At 41.3% G+C, this 20,578-nt stretch overlaps 1 protein-coding gene across 2 annotated transcripts in view; it reads right to left on the bottom strand.

Moving 5' to 3' along the window:
- grin2ca (glutamate receptor, ionotropic, N-methyl D-aspartate 2Ca) overlaps nt 1-20,578 on the bottom strand; it is a 75,341-nt gene that overhangs the window by 44,743 nt on the left and 10,020 nt on the right. For both annotated transcript variants that reach the window (XM_063472465.1, XM_063472467.1), the window contains exon 2: nt 9,190-9,634. In XM_063472465.1, the coding sequence (XP_063328535.1) occupies nt 9,190-9,618 (429 nt within the window). In that variant the 5' untranslated portion in view covers nt 9,619-9,634. The remainder of the gene's footprint in view (nt 1-9,189; nt 9,635-20,578) is intronic.

Here is a 20,578-nt window from a genome sequence, read left to right as displayed (position 1 = left end):
AAAGGGCAAACTCAAATCCATCACAAGAGCAAAACCTCCAAGGATGATGGGATGGATGACATCCAACATTGTAACAGACCTTTCTGTATTAGCTGTCTTTTTAAATAGCTGTCTAATTTATTTTATTTATTGAAATATGTATCGAAGGATATATATTAAATTTAATAGTTTAAATACACAATAACTGACCTTTACGGGCTCAAAAATATCCTAGCTCGTAGCTGAAGGTTATTTGAATGACTCAGGTGGGTGATATCTATTGATAGGCTTGGACTGTATCCAACAATCTAAAGAAAATAAGATATTTGAGTCAGGGATCAAGGACACAGTGACGGGTGATTTGTGATAGAAAGATAGCAGGAAGAAAAGGTTTACAAGATGATAGTGAGACATGCTGTTATGGACGGTTCGGAGACTGTGGCGCTGAGAACAAGACAGGAGGCTGAGCTGAATGTGCTAAGATTTTCCTTGCACAGTGGACAAAATCAGAAAGGAGTCAGAGAGGCTGAAAGGGTTTGGACATGGAGCTGCCAGAGGAAGACCTCAAAGAAGATCCATCGATGTAGTGAAGAAGGACATACAGAGGGTTGGTGTGACAGAGGAGCATGCTGGGATAGGACCACAATGAAAGGATGTGCTGAGGTAAATGTGTTGTGGCAGTGAGTGAAATTTGGCACTAAAGATATGGAACACAAAGCGGTGTATGGCTCCCCTGATCACATGACTCAACTGCAGCCATCTCCCCTTCCTCTCCCTCTGTCCCTCTATGAAGAGTGACTTCTGGCCACGGCACTTTGCCGCGACATATGTCTGCCTTCGCCACGCAGCAGGAAGTGCCCTGGCACTGTCTTCCTGTGCTGCTGACGTCACGTAGATCCTGCACGTTGACCAGGGACAGACACACGGCTCCCTGTGGCATTTATCACAGAACGGGACTGTATAGGTGGCGTGCAGCGACACTGAAATAATGCACATCCGAGCACAGAAGCTAATTCTGCACTAAGTCACTGAAATCATTAATTCTGTGTTACCAAGAATGAGACGCCTCAAAGCCCGTCCTTTGTGAAAAAATGTCGAAACAGCTTTTTTCAGGTCTAACGTCCCACTAGTTCCACGTTTCAGCACCAACACGGGTCTATAAATATCGACAGAGGCAGAATTACAGTTTACACGCTCAGTTCTGGTGGTGCACAGAGCTCGCTGTAAGCGGTTGTTAATGAGACTCATCGGTAAATGTTGCCTAATCTTGGTTTGACAAAATGTTAACTGGGGATGAAGTTGTTTGTTGCTTCGGTCTGTTTAACTTTTATTAAATCCCTCCATCAGTAAGCGAGCCAGTCGCATAAACAAACCAGACACAGGACTTCATTAAATATCAGTTATTCTTGACGTGGAGAGAGGATCGGTCGGTGCAAATGGTAAATGAGGGTTAGAGTTAGAAATGAGAAAGACGAGCTGTCACACAGTTTTACTGTTTCATGATTTAGTGATGCAGCATACGTCCTCATGTTCACATGTTCAGAGCGTTCATGTATTTTACATAAAAATATTTCCAAAGTGATTAATGTGACAGATTGGTATTATAAATTATAATTAGGTAGGTAGGTTTGCAGTGTCATCTAATTAATCTTAGTTGTCATGAGCTGGTTGAGATGAGCCAGTTACACGTGAACAGAAAATTGGTAAATCATTAATAAACTAATAAATATCAGGGATTTGAGCTGATAAATACTGAGTAACGGAGGTTTTGATTGTGTTCCTTTTTAAAAAAATACACACGGGCATCTCTGGACCTGACCTAATGAATCTCACTGGAGCCGATAGCTGAATGTTGGCACCCCTAAGTGACGCTGCATATACACATGTACTGACTCTCTGCTAACACTTGTCCTTTTTACTGCTGGCTGCTTTCTGTGACCGTTCAGGAGTCGGTCTGCTTCAGTCTAGACAGGTTATCCTCTTATTCCTGTGAGTTTTGACATGCAGGACTTGAAAAGTGGGCACAAGCGAGTTCCAAAAGTAGACACGGCAGAGTCTGAAAAAAAAAGAACTGCTCTAGTTTTGAGAAAAGCCTCAGGCTCTTGTTCTTGCAAAGACAATCAGGGTTTTTTGGTCCTTTCTGTCATACATTTTGTACACTTTTTCTGTGCAGACGGTCTTGCTCGGAGGATGTGATCTGTCACACTACAGAATGGATGCTTCAAAGAGTACTTTGGATTTTAGGTCAGGATATTGAACTAAAAGGATAATGAGAGAAAAGTTGAATTTATGCTCCCCCTGTTCAGCGAAATTACATCAGACACGTTGAGAATGTGTAGCCACACTGTTGCCAAGTGCTTGCTCAAAGGTGGACGTTTGATTGTTTGGGTTTTCTCTCTATTATTATTAAAAATAAAACTGAATTAAATCCATCCATGCATCCATCATCTGTTCATCCATCAAAAACATTAGGTCTCCTCACCTAGGAGGTGTCCAGGGGGCATCTTGGTCAGATGCCTGAATGCTTTCAGATGCTCTTTTGATGGTGATGTAGTGACTCCACCCTGAGCCTCTCTCAAATTACCCAGCTCCTCAGCCTCTCTCTCTTCGAATAGATGACGAAATTAAGAACCTGACTTCTAACACTTGTATCTGCCATCTTGTTTTTTAGTCACTATCCACAAATGAGTGTGGCAACGTAGAACGGCCAGCTTCACGTTCAGCTCTCTTCATCACAGCAGATGTAGAGAGCTGAACGATGGTGGATCAATCCTTCTATCAGTCCTCTGCTCCTTCCTGCCCTCACTCACAGATAATACCCCCCAAAATACTTCTCTTACCGTTTTATGACAACGTCACTAAAATAAAAACTCCACCAAGAACTATTATTCATTTCCAACTAGAGTCATTTGGCTAAATTATGTTGTTTTTCTGGGTATGATGACTCTGTGTCTGTGGCAGTTTAAGGATCTTTTCTAGCAATGATAAGTTACTTTTGTTGTCACTGAGCTTTAAAGATTTGTACGCGATTGGTTGGGGTTGAACGAATAAAAGGTTGTGATCCACATTCAGCGTTGTAGCTGCAGCAGACGGCAGTAAGCATGAAGCATGCAGCTCAACCAGCACAGAGAGTAAAGCCACAAACACAGATTTTAGATACCTGAAAGAATCTGTATCAGTTTAAGTCTACCCCTCGAGTTTGGAAAGACGGAAGCGGCTACCGCCGACTCCACCGCCAAACACAGTAACTCTTCCGAAACACAAGAGGTGTTTGTCTTCGGCTGACTCGAGGGGTTGTCAGTTTGTGTAATTGTGGCACTTTGATGTTGGAATGGTTTATTTCAAGTCTCTAGTGTATCAAATTAAATAAAAACAAGTAGTCCTGCTAATCTTGTTCTCTGTTTTCTTTCTTTGGAGTCTGATGGTTCTTGTACCTCTTGAAAGTTGATGCGTTTATTCCTTGTTTGACCAGCTTTACCTGGTGCGCGTTCTTCGGGCTTCCCAAACCTGTCGGTGATTTGTGTCAGCCGTGATTATTGATATTGATGTTATCCAGTGTTTGGACACTGAGGAGGCTCCTGGGATCTGATTGATCTAAAGCTTCTCTTGGTCATCTGATCCTGACACGACTGCTAGCTTGAATGAGTTCCAATACTATAATTACATGAAAAGCAATATTCTTAATTGAGTCTTCGCCCCAGCATTAGTTTTTTTAATGGCTGTTTGTGATAGGAATAGAAAATGAGCCGTATAATAGCACGTCAGCTCTGATGTTGCCAATCGACAAACAGAAATGTCCTGAGGATAGGAATCGGTTTATCACCTAATTTCATGCTGTCACTTTCATAGGACTCAAACTCTGTGCTTTCAGTGATATGTATGAAAAATGAATGAGCTCCATTGCCTTGTTGACTACCCTTGACAGCACCCCATAAATCAATTGGTGAATGGCATTCCTGATTAAGGGAAAACTCAAAGAAGGTTAGACCAAAATCATCTCTGTGCAGCCCGTTCATAACTGTTTGCACATTTTTACCTTTTCAGCAATTAAATATTAAAATGCTACTGAATAAAGCAGAAATTATGGCACTTTTGTTGTCTAAAAACAATGCTTTTTGGTGTTTTATTTGGTCTATAACAGTCTGACAATTACAGATCATCTTCTTCCTCCTTCAGGTAATTTATAATTTTTATGACATATTTCATATCAGTCGCTCTAAAAGTTTTTGTTGTTTTTTTGAACTTCCAGCTTTGTTTTATCTGTAAAACCTTTATTTTTGCATGTTATTCTTTTATTAATCATTTACTTTGACTTCTTTTGGAGGATTTTAATGTTCAGAGCCGTTAAATTTTATCCCTTGAGAATATTTAGACAATTTAGGGTGCACTGCCTTGCCTGAGGATATTTTGAGAAATGGTCAGCAGGGACAGATTTAATGTTTCCTATCAACTGAGCTACAGCTACCCCACATCTCTAACCTTTGAGGCATGCATTAGTTTTAATTTAAATACGGCTTTCAGAGACGTGGCAGTGCGGACTGAGAGGGTACACTTTAGAGTGGGATAAAATGCCACATTCACATTATTCTTTTTATGACTACATTTATCTATTGTCTGTCAACACATTAGCCAGTCATTTATAGATAGATGCACAATTGAGTATCAATCTGTTTGCCACTGGTCAGCAGCCCAGGCTGAAAAACCCAGACCTCCCTCTCCGCAGGCACCTCCTCCAGCTCATCTGTGGGAACACCGAGGCATTCCCAGCCCAGCTGAGAGATATAACCTCTCCAGCATGTTCTGGGTCTACCCTGGAACCTCTACCCAGTAGGTCCAGTCCCCCCTTTTCACCTGTGTGCTTTATGGGCGTATCTATTCATTATTCTCTCATTATATGGTTATCATTATAAAGATTTTTCTTTGGTGAATCTATAACGTGAACTTGCTCAGTTCTCTGGTGGGATGAGCTGAGATAGCGGTCATGTCGGTACTCTGAATTTATCCATTAATGAAGCTGTAATGGTGTAAAATGTGTGTATGCACAGCGGAATTACAACTTTTAACCGAAATTAATTTTAACCTTATTTTGGGAAAAATGTATAAATTTTATAAAATCAAATTGACTGATTATATGGATGTAGTTTTTTTTTTTTTGTCTCAGTGATGACTGTAAAAGTTACGGATTGCATTTGATAGTGATTCAACAGCGCTGCCCAGATATCTGCCTGGAAGCAGTGCAAAGATGGATACGAGTGGACAGACGTGTAACATAGACTAAAGAAGGATTTCCTGATTGCTCGTTTCTGCAGTAAGCACATTTTTCATTTGTGGGTTTGGTTTAATTTTCTACAAGTTATTAGTTTCTTAAAGTGTTCACACAAACAAACTGGCTGACCTGAAATTTGAATGCGTTGAAGCAGCAACATTTTTTGTTTCATAACGGTTATTAGGGTCAGTTTGAAGGTCGCGTGTTCTTCTACTTAGAAGTAGGTGAAGTTTGAGAAAGTCTAAGCATGCTCCATGTTTTTTATGCTTTTGAAATGTTTAGTAATAACCAAAATCTTTGGTATTTGTGGTATGGATTAAGTACAAGTGGACCCAAGGCTACGGGAAACTATTTGCATGCAAATATCAAATCATCAGGCAGGGCAGGCATGTGTACATGTCACTCAGAGACCCGGTGCCTCAGTGGGTAGATGAAGATTACGGTTGGTTTCCAGCTGGGACCATCCATATTAATAATGCATGCACTTACTCTTCTGAAAGGCAAGTATAATGGCTTCACTAAATGTCATAAATTAATGGTCCCAACTAATTGCTGATGAAAAGCAATCATTCATTTTCACACTAGCCTGTCTTTGTCATAAAGCTTATTTCTTATTACATGTGTTTATTCTGGAATTTACTGTGATTGATTTGCTGTTTCTGTCCTCAAGTTTGAATGGTTAAAGTGTAAATGAGCAGCAGGAGGCATTAACTGCTGCATGACATCTCTTTTATTGCCCTCGACGCCATGCAGAGGGCGAGATCACGCCGCATGTTTTCTGAAATGGATGTTGCTGACAGGGGAGCTGTCTACAGGCCCGTGTGAATGATGCAAATTACTGGAGCCTTGTTAGTGTCTCCTTGCTTATGGAAAGCCTCAAGAGTCAAATGGAAAAGGCCAATCTGGGGCTTTGAATGAAGAACCATATTCTTATCCAAAGCACTGAAAGAGTTCGCTGATGCTGTAGGTGAAAAGATGAATTCAGTGCCATAAGATGACTGCTCGTGCTGTTAGATTCTGTGATGGTTAAAACCTCTTGTGCATCTTTCGTATTAGCATTTTTCCACTGATCTGATTGTTGCAAAGGATCATGGGACCATCATCATCATTTGTAAATAAAGAGACCAATTCTTTTTCGAGTGTTACATTGTGCAGTTTCTTTTTGGCTCTTTTCTGCGTAAAGACATTTAACTCTAAAAGTAGCTTTAGCTTATTACTTTAGCTCATGGCTAAAAACACATCTTAAAATCCCCTGTGCTGAGGCCTGGTAGGGGGTCAGTTTAGGCCTGGCAGGCCTGCAGTTTGCTGATGGAAACCTTGAAGATGACGATGAAGAAAAAGGCCTAAAAGCTGCTTACTCTTCAGACTAATGAAATGGGAAGATTTGAGTTTACTGAGAAATCGCTAATGCTTAAAATAGCTTTAGGACAGCAATGACACTTTTGTTTTCTTTTCACATTATTAAACACATTTTAACACTTTTAAAAGACTTTTAAGAAACCTTGATTGTACCTTAACTTAGATTTTACACTCACATCAGTGTGTTTGGTTTTAGATTTCATCTGAAGGAGTAAACAGGTCTTGAAAAGTCTAAAAGATGAATGTGAGGCAGGCTGATAGGGGTGCAGAGCATTTGTCTGCTTGTATTAATCCTAGTAATAACAAACAAAACATCTTTTTAGACAGCTTTGACCAAACTTGTTGGTGTGGTAATATTTAATTAGAATTTAAATAGAGTGGTTTAAAATAAATCTTTAATGACATTTTAAATCCTTAAAAAAAAACCTGAAAAGTAAAACTAAACACAGCGTTTCTCATAGACTTTGATTGTATTTTATGTGGTACGGGCACAAATATATAACATTTGTTTAATATATTATAAAAAAGTATATTAAAAGGCCATCTGACTGTGCGTTGAGAGAACATCTGGGAAGCAGCTAAATGGCGTTGAGGACGGCCACAACAGCGACACGGTCAACCTGATGCTGTGCAAACGTGAGCCGACAGGTTTGGGACTAGCTAGCAAAAACAAAAGTTGCAGTGTAAATTTTGGGTGGCTGTGTTTGCCTCAATGACCCAGCCAAGTTTTTACGTGTGAGGAAAAACATAAATAGCTGTGCAGCATGCATCATTCAAGAAACCAAGCATGATAAGAATCGTTTTTCAGGGCTTCAGACTGCGGCTGTCGACGTGTGATGTTATCCCAGCTCCGCCAAAGTGTTTCTTGTAGAAATGTCACCAGAGAAAGGATTATAGTCGGTCTCTGTGGCTGGTATTTGTGCTCGTTTAGATCGATCGTTGCAGCTAAACCATCCAGCTTCAACTCAGATGTGGTTTAAATGCTCGTTTGAGCCACAAACTTGTCTCCTGTAGTTTACCTCGCCTCAGTGTAGCAGCATGTGGCACTAACATAATGTAACGCAACCTCGACATACAACATCTACACAAAAATGTTCAAAAGAGTTGGAGCTCTAGTTTTTCTTATTAATAAAATTAGAAGTTGCACTAAATGTTGACATAACAATAAATAATATCAGTTCCTCTTGCAATAGAATTATCAGCATGCTGGTGCCAGATGTTGTTAGTCTTATATAAACTGTTTCCTTCACCCATTTGACTTGGAGCCAGTACCTCATGATACACTTGGGTACCAAAATTCAGCGTCTTGCATTGAGGAAGGATGGCTCACATCTGGAAAGTTAATCAGGGAGCTAATATTATAACTACAAGATAAAAACTGAATGGTGATTCACACACACTGACACCACAGTGCAGTGAAGAAATGCACGAGTCCTTTTCTCCTTCCCTTGCGCAGATTCGTGCAATGTAATGAGCTTCTGAGACGGCGTGGTGGTGATACCAGCGTTATCATGGGCATCTTACTGGGAAATGGCCAGATGTATTGTATTGTTTTGCCAGCCAGAGCAGATGTCAATCATTTGTACTGATTATTTATGCAGCATGAGTGCTCCAACAATAAATCAGCTGGCAAATCTGTGGGGCAAATGAAAGTCTGGATATTTTTGGTGTTGTTATTCACTCGTTTTCAAATAGCACAACTTCATCATTTGACATATGACGGGTTTTGTTATGCAAAAATTATGTGTGAAGCATATCCGTTAGACTGTGGCTCAGATATTGGAGTGGAATTATGATACACAGTTGATGCTTTGAAACTTGAACAAGACACTGAACCCAAAGTTGCTTCCAGCTGGAGCGACAGTAGAATGCTTTGAAGGCCGTAGATCAGGCAGTAAAGGTCCCATATGTGTTGATTCTTCTTTGACCCTTTATTAAAATAAAAGGTAACATTCTTTATATTTGACTTTGCCATAGTAACATTTTCTTCTCATGATTGTGTGAAACAATAATGCAAATGTGTAATTTGGTCATTACTAATATCCATTGATTTTCTTTTTCTCTTCTTTTTTTTGCTCGCTTTAAAGTGACGTATTATACGTCCTTCAGTGTTCATTAAGCTGATGTAATTAGCACTCGGATTCCTGTTTTTTTTCTAATGGCTTCTTTGTCATTATTTAACTGCTCTCAAGAAAATGAATCAGCACCTTGAGCGGAATTGTGATTGAAATGATTTCTCTTTTTGCTACAAGGACTATAATTACCACGAGTCACGCTGCAGACTGAAGTGATTAAGTAAATGTCTAAATACTGAATGAAGCTGTTATCTAACTTCAATAAGAGTAGGGAGTTCTTAATACCTGACAGACAAAAAGGAAAAACAGAAACTTTGTCCAGGAATGAGATTGACCCCAACAATTGATTTCATAGAGCACCTATCTCCTTTGAGTAATGAAATATTATTATAGTTGGTACTGTGGTGTTGGTGTATTCTGGATAAAAAGAAAAACTGAAAGATCAGCATCGGTGGAATAAAAACAAAGGCTTTTGTGTGTGTGAGGTGTAGTAACTGATGACGAGCTGACCTTGTGTGGCAGGACGACAGCAGAGCCTCCACTGATGCCCACGATTGGCACGGCCGTCTGAGTGGAAATGAAGTCCAAGATCTGCGCCACGGCCTCTGAGCCCACGTTGTCCTCGAACACCACGCCATGGACACGGTTGGTGGAGAGAGTGTCGCAGATGCGGGTTAGCAGCGCCCGAGGGTTAGTGTTGTTGACCAACACAGTGATGGGGTTCACCTCCAAGGGAAGGTCCATGAAGTTTTCCCGGCTCAAACGCCCCTTGATCTCCGTCTGGTAGGCCGTGCCGCTGAACACCACCGCCACGTTCACAGAGGGAGTGGGGATCCCAAACGGCCGGCCCGAACAGCCGGGGATGGCGCAGAATAGCAGCAGCAGCAGCAGCGCCGGCCACCACGGGGAGTCGCTCCAGCAGCCTAGACGAACGCCCATCTCAGTCACCTACTGCCTGGTGGGGTGGATAGAAGAGATCGACATGTTAGACAGGAAAATCTTTTTATTGTGTTTTTACGTTTTGATAAATATAAATGACCTTCTGGCTTCATCTCGGCTCAGCGTGCCGGCCCGCTCGCTGTAATCAGACGTGTAAGAGCCCATTAACGGAGCCCAGAGCAGTATTTTTAGCGTTTGTCAGCGTGCAGCACGAGGCTGTGGCCAGGCTGTTGCGTCTTAGGATGGCAGCTGCCACCCTGCTGCTGTTGGATTCTGCGGTACAACCCAGCAGATGGTGTCCAGCATTTAATGCAACAAATGGAGAACAAGAGGATTTATAATTTTTCTCTCGTGACATTACTTTTGAAGCTATTACTTAATTTCTTTTTTAGCAACCCAAGGCATTCAGACTTAATCTGCTGCAGATCTGCATGCATAGTTTTGACTGTAGCGATCATGTGGCATCCACAGTGTCAGAATAATGTTCATTAGCATACATTTCAACATATCAAAAGGAAAAAACCTTTATTCACAAATGCCTTTCCTTGCTCCTTGTGCAACACTGCCTCTCTAATGGACTGCAATGTAAGCACTAACTCTCGGCCGTACTATCTTAATTACTTCCAATTGTTGTGCTTTCTGCCCTCTGGAAGGTAATGCAGGAGAAATGCCATAGTTGGGACTCTGCGATGTCAAACCCTGTAATGTTAGTTTAACATTCACATTGTAAGCAGACAGCGGTTTGTGTTGAGCTGTCAGACAGAGTTAGGCTCGTTGTCAAATCTTTCACAGCAGTGTTTGTGGCCCTCAGGGAGTGCTGCACACTGGGCCCCTGTCACAGAGATCTGATCCACCATGTGATGGAATCCCAGTGAGGTGACTATATTGTAATCCCTTGGTAATCCCTACCAGGCGTCATGGCCTGCGGCTTGATTGTAGTGTATAAACTTATCAAGAGATTTGGCTAGTGCACGGAGCACGGTGCAGCTCTGTGGTGCGTTTTTCTCTCCGTTCTACATCCTGTGTGGGACCGAGCTGTGAGCTCCTCTGGAAAACACTGCAGAACAAGCATGCAGTGCATGACAGCCAGGCCGGTTCATCTCTAGAATACTTATTAAGGAATTGGGTTTTTTGTCATGTTGCATGCACAGACTCTGAGAAAACACATCATGTATGCATGGTAAGCTGTTCGTGACGTGTCCTGCGTGTGCTACTCGACTCAGGCGGCACATTTAAATAATTTTAGAAGTTGATTAGTCGCCACTGTGAGAGGGCATGTTCCACATCCTGTTCAGTGACATTAGCCGTGTTTCAGCTGACAGCAGTAGAGAAGTTTAGGCTTAATGTCTTGGGATTAACATTCATGGAAGAAATACGTGAAGACCTCCTATATATTTAATGAAAACCGTAAAACAGCTGAGGCGCATGTATGAAGGCTGAATACTCAGGTGGTAAAAATGGCATTAAAGCAAAAATGGAGTCATCAGTAACTGTGTGACATGATTTTAATATATTTATTTATATTTTATATTGTATGTTGAGATCCATGGAGGCTATCGTATTTCAGTTTCTATTTACTGTTCAGATCTGGAGGAAACAGCCTTCAAAGCTTCATGATGCAGATACATTACAGCTTGTGACCGTACGTTTGCTGGGTGCCGACCCCCAAAGCTCTAAAGCCAGCCGAATCCTTAAACTGCACTGATACATAAAGGAAAGAGGATTTTCATCTGTCCTTTGGCTAAATCCTCCCAAACCGCTCCTGTGTATACAAGGGCCGCAGGCTCCACTCAGATGTTGAGGATCAAAAGTCACCGTGGACATCCATTGGTCGTAGAGATTTTAGATTTATTACAAAGCAGAGACAATTTTGGCTCTGAAGCAGTCACAAGGTACATACTGTAGTTTGAGCCATGAGCCAGAGACAGGTTGCCTTTTGCGTCATGACGCTGCTGCAAACTGGATTCAGAATGAGTCATACTGTACTTGGTGACCCACAGAGTGCAACCAGTCACTGCCCAGTTATACTTGATTACGTCTGCATGCTAGTTTGGCCCATCTGATGTAAGCTTCTTATGAAAGTACTCCATTGTTATCTAATAACATTTCAATATTTCAGCAGAAAACGAGCTGGTTCTTTTGTCAGCATGGAGTTCATTTATTATTAGCTTATGTAATATTGATTTGAAAGATCTTTCATAATACATATCTTTCATAATTAAAAAAATGTCTGAATGAACAGGTCATTGTGAAGAACTCACTGAGTTTCAGCATGGTACTGTAATATGATAGCACTACTGCAACGAGTCGTGTCAGTGACACAGAGTGCTGAGGTGTGTTAGTGCATTTAAATGGCCAACGCTCGGCTGACAAAGAGTTCTAAAACGCCTTCAGGCATTAACAAAAGCATACAAACTGTGTGCTGGGAGCTTCATGGCATCGGGTTTCCATGCCTGAACATGTGGAGGTGGCCTCGTACTTTGTGGATAGCTCTGTAGTAAATAAATTTGGGTGGTAAATGATGATTGGCCCACTAAAGACATCTGCAGTGTTATGATTCAGCAAAAAGAAGAGCTGAAATCCTGCAGCTATAATGGGGAAACATTTTGCTTTCTAAACTACAGTGATGGGGCTCCTCAGTTTCTAATGCGTTGCTTGCAAGTTGCATAAATATGTGAGATAACTTGTCCCAACTTTAAATTTGCGTAAAAAAAGGGAAACATTTTCCTTTTCAGTGTTTTACATGTTGTCTTTGTACTGTGAGATTAAATAAGTAAAGTAGACCACAGTATGTTTAACCTATATAGAGTATAATAACATGGAGCGCTGCATGGTGTACATATGGTACAGATGGCACATTAACGGTTATTCCATACCCACACGAAGAACCCGAACTTTTCCCTGTTAATTGCAAACTTTCTTCAGCAAGAAGTCAGATATTTAAGGTTACATGTAGAGATGATGGTTTGGGAGGTTAGTCCCCATTACAGGATTAATGTAAGCACACACACTCAACTGTCCTATTTATTTCTTATTGCCTCTCTTGGAAAGCTGTCGCCAAAGTCCGTTCTTGTCAAAGGGATTATGGAAAAGCAACGTGACTTAAATAAGTTGCTTCAGAGGAGCCCATACCAGCCACTTTCCTGTTTCCTCTTCTTTTGACAGCTGAACTGTGTAAACAGGCCACCGCTGAGAATAATCTAACATCTAATGAGAGATTAGATTTTAAAAAGTGAACGAGAGACCGAACTTTCAAAGTTAAACGGTGCCAATCGGCAGTATCGTCCCACCAATCGACAGTGTTTGTATTCTCTGTCCTCAGTTAGTTAAGAGTTTGACTAACAAACATTCAGGATGTGCTTATCCCCCTCTAGTGGGTGACATACAGAGGAAGCAGTGTCTTTACTGAACGAGCTGAGAAATGCAGACTGATTAAAAATAGCTGCTGGGGCTTTATCGTACAACAACGTTATTTATTTTTAGTCTGTTGTGCTTCCACACTGCTGACACTTGGACATTTTGTTAAGTTGAACAGGTAAATAATGCAAACATCCACATCTGCATGTTCAGCTCATACACATGTTATCTGCTCCCAGAAATTGAATATTGCTGATAAGGCAAATTGGATTTTCTGCACACGGCGACACATACACAGACTCAGTGATGAGAATGTGAGTACATCTGGTATAGAGTGTCATGCATATTGAAGTCTTGTACAGTGTGGTTTATTTCCCCTTCTAATGCAGTGTATGTTTTCATGTGAACCCTTCACCTTTTTCAGCACTGTCTCAACCAAAAGCAGCAGTTTATTTTCACATTTTAAAAAAAAATATCATTTTGTGTCATATTGGAGTGAACCTGTTTTGTTCATTTCCAGGTCCAGATTTTTATTGTTGGACTCAAAATAGGGGTGGGCGGTATAAACGATATACGGTAGAAATGATATAAATTTGGCCAACGGTAGAGATTTTGACTATACCGCTCTACCGCGATAGCGCATTTTGATGGTGTCATCAAACGGCGCCTGTTTTGGTCGAAAGCATTGCAGCGGCTGCAAACTGTAGCTGCGTCCCAAAACGTAGGCTGCATCCTCCGGAGGCCGCATTTGAAGGCCGATTACATCACAGCTAGCCGACGAAGGCTGTCCCAATTTGTCGACTCCTTCGAATGCGGCCGACAAATGCGTCCTTCATTTCCCCGAATTTGAAGGATGGGTTGGGTGTGTCCTTCGTGGCCCACCATATCCCAGAATTCATAGCGCGGCCCAGCCAATTCCAGTTTTCAACAATGGCGGCAGCTACTAAGTTTTAATATTACTCTTATTACTCTTTCTGGGTCATAAAATTAACTTTTAATATATTTTCAGGCGAGAAAGTAGCCGTGTAAACTTTAAATATCTGCTTGGTTTATCAAGACATCGCATATTTTCAAAAGTGCTCCGACGTTTTCGGAGATGTCTGTTACCCACCCGCTCGATAGCGAGCCGGGGGTTTCAATGGTCACTCGACCCGGCGACATCGTTTTCAGACCCCCGCTGTCTTTCGCTACTCAGGTTAAACATGATATATTAGTCACTCAAATAACTTAAAAATGTAATTGTTTTACTTTTTTCAGTGTTTTATTTGTTCCAGAGTAAATCGGTTTGGCTGAGATCAAAGTTATTATCTTAGATTAGATTAAATAAAGCTTTATTAATCCATCGGGTGGGTTCCTCTGGGATTTTCACACAGCTGGATAAACGTCAAAAAGAAAACTGATTAAACAGAAGTGTGAGACGGTCGAGAATTTACACCAGTGTCCTGTTACATTTTAGATAGCAAGGAGCAGACGGCTGAGTTTATTAAACTCCACCGAAACAGCGGTGACGCAACTCTGAAGACTAGACCGTCCCATTTCACAGCCTCGCACTTCCGGCCATCCTCCGAAGTATGCAGCCTACGTTTTGGGACACAGCTATAATCATCTGCAAATTATGCCGGGCGACAGTAATAGCAAAGAGACGAAGCACTTTTGGAATATGGGGAAAGCCAAAAACTGCGCTTCCTCCACTTCCCTACCATTGATTCATTAATGCTGTATTCTATCACAGCTGCTCTATTCCCATGTTGTTGCAGTATATTAATGACTCTTGTGGATGGATTATCTCAGTTGTTCTCCTGACTGAAGTTTGGTCCGTTTACAGCATCCTGCCATGCGATTGCATTTGTCCCTAACCATCGGGAACCCTCACAATAACTTTTATCGAGTGGAAAAAAAAGTTACCGTTCGTCCTCCAGCTTCACTGTGCTGATGTTATGCTAACGTAGCTGTTTTGCTAGCAATCACGTAGGACGTCATTATATACCAGCTAGTCCAACTTCAGTAACCCTACAAACGTCACTGCTGTTTAGTTTTCTGTCTTCATTTATGTTGGAAGTGATAGCAGAGCAGTACGTTTTAATCTCTCAGTCAGAACATGCTATATCATGTTTAGGTGGAAACTAGCGAGCTAACTTCCTGCTAACGTCTAACTCCGTTGAATTTAATAGATTCTGTTTTCATGGATGCCTGGTTGTGAAACTTAATTGTTACACCTGGTAAAGCAGCAACGCTGATCATTTTATTAAAAATGAAAGAATTTAGACAGTTTGTAACTGTCAGTGATGCTGCAGTGTTCGTTTGACTTTGGGACCTGAAGCAGTCGCAGTTTTGGACCCAGATTACTCCGTGAGGGTCCTGACTACGGCAGCCGTAGTGCTCTGGCAATCCATCAAGCGGTGCGCCTTCACAGCGTACCAAAGTCGTACTAAAACATTTTTGGATAGATTTCTGTGCGCTGTGTAGCACATAAAATCGGTTCAAGGTGAGTAAGCACAACCAGAATTCATACGTAAGGCACACTGTCGATTTTTGAGAAAATTAAAGGATTTTAAGTGTGCCTTATAGTGTGTAAAATACGTTATACAGAAGAAAAGAATATATCGCGATATATATCGTTACCCCACATGCTTCAAATTATACCGTGATACGGATTTTAGGCCATATCGCCCAACTCTAACTCAAAGTAATGCTTAATTTTCTTATGAGGGGGTGGAAGCTTCAAGAAGCACCTCTGGAATCTCCCTTCCTCTCCTTTTGACCCAGCTTTCTTCTGATTGGCTGCTCCTTGCAAACAAAGAGCTTGAACAGCTGGTGGGTGGGGCATCTCACAGCCAAAGAATGACCACATAAGGAGATCCCCCATCTGTGGCAACATACAAAGACACAAGTAAAAAAGAAAAAAAGAAGCTATCTGAAACCGAGTGTTTAGAGCAGCCTGAAACCTGACCCTTTGGCTTAGAGGGATTATTTGTGCATACACTGACCTCATTATTTGAAAATTTGGCCTTGTTTAATATGAGCATCCACCACTGTAACAGTACACACAGTACACATGACAGAAAATGAGGATTAGCGCAATCAGTGCCCTTTAATTGCTTTTGCAACAGCCGTCCTGCCCCACAGTGCGTATTGAAATCTCATCTTTGCATCCTGCAAACTGCATCCATTCTTCCAAAGTTGTCCACTCTCTGTTTTCTCTGATATAGACCATGTGAGTTATGAAACCACATGAAAGAAAACAACCTGCCATTTATCGATGAGATGCTGCAAAGGTCCTCCAAGTGATTCCTGATCCAGCTCATTAACGTGAAGCTGCAGCAGTAAATACATCTGGCTGAGAAGTGTGGTGCAGTGTTTAATGACTCCCTTTACATTCTGGGCACGACACCCCTGCTGCAGCTGTTTAACAATGTGCACCTGTCCCGTCTCCTGCTATTTGATCAATACACTCATCCATGGATCCGCAGCCTGCTGCGTCTGTGTTTCACGTTAGGGCTTCCCTATCGTTGCACCTGGTAGGCAAACAGTACTTAAATTAACTCTATTGTTCCTCTTGTGACCAGTTCTTCCCAAAATAGTGAAATACACCCATCCATCCATTTGCTTCTGCTTATCCTTTTCAGGGTCGCGGGGGGCGCTGGAGCCTATCCCAGCTGTCATAGGGCGAGAGGCGGGGTGCACCCTGGACAGGTCGCCAGTCTGTCGCAGGGCTAACACACAGGGACAGACAACCATTCGCACTCACATTCACTCCCGCATTCACACCTATGGGCAATTTAGATTAATCAATTAACCTATCCCCACTAAGTGCATGTCTTTGGACGGTGGGAGGAAGCCGGAGTACCCGGAGAGAACCCACCATCTTTAGCAAAGAAAGAAAGACGTCCACAAAGGTTTGTAGGAACATAGTTAGCTTTTTAGTAAAATAAATAAAATAAATCTCTGAGCTCAGTTTGACACGGAAGAGGCAAAACTTCTTACTGAATCACTTTATCACAGTATCACTTTATAGATAAAGTCAAATCAGTGGTATATCCTGGGTGTGATCAGTGAGTGCCAATCCACCAAATCAAAAAGAATGAGCTAATTAATGAGACTTTTTAGTGAAACTAAGAGATGTAGGTACTCCAAGTCAAGACTTTTTAAAGGTAACCAGATAGCATAGATATAAATTATGTCAGATTATTCCAGTGTGTTCAACAAGTTTTTGTCTTGGCATGAAAAGTAAAATATCTCTGATTTATTTCTTACTTATTTCTTAAGTAAAAGCCAGTCTTCATCAGCATCTATTCATATATATATATATGATATATATATATATATATATAATTCATATATAATTTTAGAGGTAAATAAATAACTTTTACTTTGAAGGTGGGTTTTTTTTCTCATTTTTTAACTTTTGGAAAGTTTGACTACCTGGTTAGTTAGCGAGCGTTTGCAGACAAATTGAAATCTTTCATGGAAACTACGACAACTCACAGGGAGGTTTTTAGTGCAGCACCATCACCCAGCAACTGCTCGCTAACCGGTCAGGAAATTCACATCTTTATTTCATCTTCTGCTTTAACTGTTTAAATGTAAGTATTACTGTACAGGAATAGAGCTTTCCTAGTTTATTGGATGTACTGTAGCTTGCTAATCTTCTTGGGGACTGTAGGAACATTTTTCACTCCAGAACTACGAAAACAAAAGCTTCAAAAAACTTCAGAAACGTTGGAAGTGTGTCGCAGCTTTTGAGCTTTCTTTTTTTCTCAGTTTGGTCTACGTCACTGACCCGCTGTGGGTATCCCGCAGACAGGATCAGTGCTTTCCAGGCTTGAAAGAGGTTTCTTTAATAGAATTTAATAAATGCAACCACCCAGCAAACACAAGCCACAGTTTGACCTTCTCTGTTACAAAGAGTCAGGATTCATTTACCACCAGATGATTACACCTGTATGAATATGTTGAACTAATCTCTGATTAAAAAATACAGCCACGCTAATCTCTTTAAATCTGCACCCATTTAACTAATCTGTAGAATCATCATCCTCATAAGTACAGTGGGAGCGGGGTGAGGTGAGAGGCAAAAAAAGGAAAAACATCGGCATCTAAAAATATCCACAGTATGACATAGTTGGCGCGTGTCTGCGGTTTTTGGTTGGAGCGCAAATGAAAAGTGTTTTTGTAAACATTTCCTATACGGGCTGTACTGCAGTCAGACGTTCTACAGCGTGAGCTTTGCTAAATGTGATCAATCCTCAGTATCTTCCGACTGATCTCGAATAAACTAAATATCTGGAGCCAGATCTTTGGATATATCTGTGACCCAGGACAACCTACCACTAAGACCGCTGTGCAGGTCCTGACCGAACCTTTGAATCAGAGTATTAAGAAGGTTTCCTATCCCTTTCTGATCTGTGTACTTTTACACAGAATACAGAAAAGCTAAGACAGACCGAGTCTGTGCCAAATCTTGTCCTCAGTTTGTAGTTTCTCTCTGACTGTTTGCTGCTCTAAGCTGCTCCAGTTAAACAGCTTATATCATTAATTATAGGCCACTAAAAAACCACAGCATGGCAGTAAATACACTGTTAGCTCTGTTAGAGTTGTATTCAAACACATTAAGACAATAACTGCTCTTTGTTTCCGTGGGACCGAGTCTGGCACAGCTCCACATCGTCTGGTGCTTGAGTTAATTAACAAAGCAACACCAGTTCCTCAACTGCAGTTTACCAGATAACAAATATTAGACTATGCTGTATACAGCTGTTCTAGACTTTTACTCATGTATTCAAATAATGATGGGATTCAGATAAATGTAATCATAATATTAAGTAGAACAAAGCTGACACTGTTATGATCTTCTGAATCTGACCTGCCGAGGGACTACGATGCAAATTAGCTTAAGGTAACTCTGGTACAATGCATTGTTTATATTGTACGTGGTCCTTTTTCAAAATGAATAAACAATAATAAAAACTGACCTCAAAGTAGAGCTTGGCAGTGGTTCGCTTGCTCACAGCGTCACCTCTTATAATGGAATCCACAATTATATTTATAGTCAGTTTTAATAATGGGTGAGATTTTATAGTAAGTAAACTTTATAAAGTTTATTTATTATAAAATCGAGTAGGTCACCAATCGTTTGTTTAATAGCATGTTTGAGTTTTGCTGGCCACTCGAAGCAGCTTACACTGCAAACCACATATTTGCTGCCAGTAGACTGAACCATGTTTGTGACTGATCATATAGCAACACTGTTGTCCCTTATATGTGAATGCACTCAATGGTCAATGGTAACTTTATTGTCCCCAGTGGGAAATTGATTTGCAGTATGTCCACACATCAAACAACACCAAAAGAAAGAGAACAGCCCAAAGTAGCATGGTTTAGTGTTATTAAGCACGATAATAGCAGCAGGTGTAAACGGCACTTTATACCGACAACCTGAGGGAAGCAGCTGAAAATCATTTAAGAGAGGATGGTCTGAACATAGCATGACAGAGGTCGCTTTCCTCAGCACCTGCCTGTTATAAAAGTCCACAAGCTGGACCTGAGACCTCCCTGAAGTCTTACCAGCCACTTTAACAAGGTTACCAAGTCTGATTTTATTGGACTCTGTGGTGGGGCGTGGTTGGCGGTGCGCGAGCAGGAGTGGGAATCCTCCCAGACTGTCGGCCGGTCTGACCAGCAAGCCTGAGGTCGGCGTGCTGGTCAGACTGGCCTCACCTCCACCACAGGCCTGAGCTGGAGCTCAGGACTCCGTCTGTGGTGCTGTGTCCAACTGCCATGCAGCTGACCTCCGGACCAGGTTCACCCGTGCCGCTGGATCCACGGGCGGCCACCTGAACTTGCACCTCCCCGTTGCTGACCGACCGATCTTTAGGCTTGTTGTGACCTAAAGGTCTAGGACTAATAATAATAATAATAATAATAATATATGTTTGTTCAGTTAGACCTTTCTATGAACCTTTATCTTCAAATAAACGTGATGTAAAATTGCACGCGTTCAGAACTTCTCAAGTTATGACACTAAAGCCAAAGCTGAATTTAAATAGCATAAACAACAAGTACATTTATGCAACTAACCTTGGAAATATCAAATCAAATTAATTATTGTGCAAAAACGGGCTGTAACTGCTCGCTGTCCTCAAGCTGCACAATTTGTGTTCATCCTAGCATGCAGGAAACATCTTTTTGGCCCTTGTTTGGTTTTTCAGTCTCCTCGAGTGTGTTTGTTAAATCTCTTGCAGGGGAAGCTTTTGTCTTTTTTTCATCCTTTCTAATCGTGCTTATTTAATTTAGTTCTCTTTAGGCTCGTTTGTTTAGAAGATCAATTGTGAAGCTCTCATTAAGTTTGACACCTGTGCCTCTGATGTTATTTAAGATTAAACAATGGGCAACTAGAGATTAATGCTAAAATCAGTGGATTGTTTGATATTAATTTGCTCAGAACTTTGACTTTAAAACTGTGCCACAAAGATTAAGATGCACCGCCACTCAGTTTCACTAAAGCTTCACTGAAGCATGTGCGTAACTGGCCCCTTGTCCTTTATGGAACAGTGAAAAGAAATGTGTAGATAAAGCAATGGAGGCGACTGAGAATAAATTAAAG

This window comes from Pelmatolapia mariae, linkage group LG4 (genome assembly GCF_036321145.2).
Source record: "Pelmatolapia mariae isolate MD_Pm_ZW linkage group LG4, Pm_UMD_F_2, whole genome shotgun sequence".
In the NCBI taxonomy this organism is placed as follows: domain Eukaryota; kingdom Metazoa; phylum Chordata; class Actinopteri; order Cichliformes; family Cichlidae; genus Pelmatolapia; species Pelmatolapia mariae.
The sequence above is the reverse complement of the archived record's forward strand: the minus strand, read 5'-3'. Positions and strand labels throughout refer to the sequence as shown.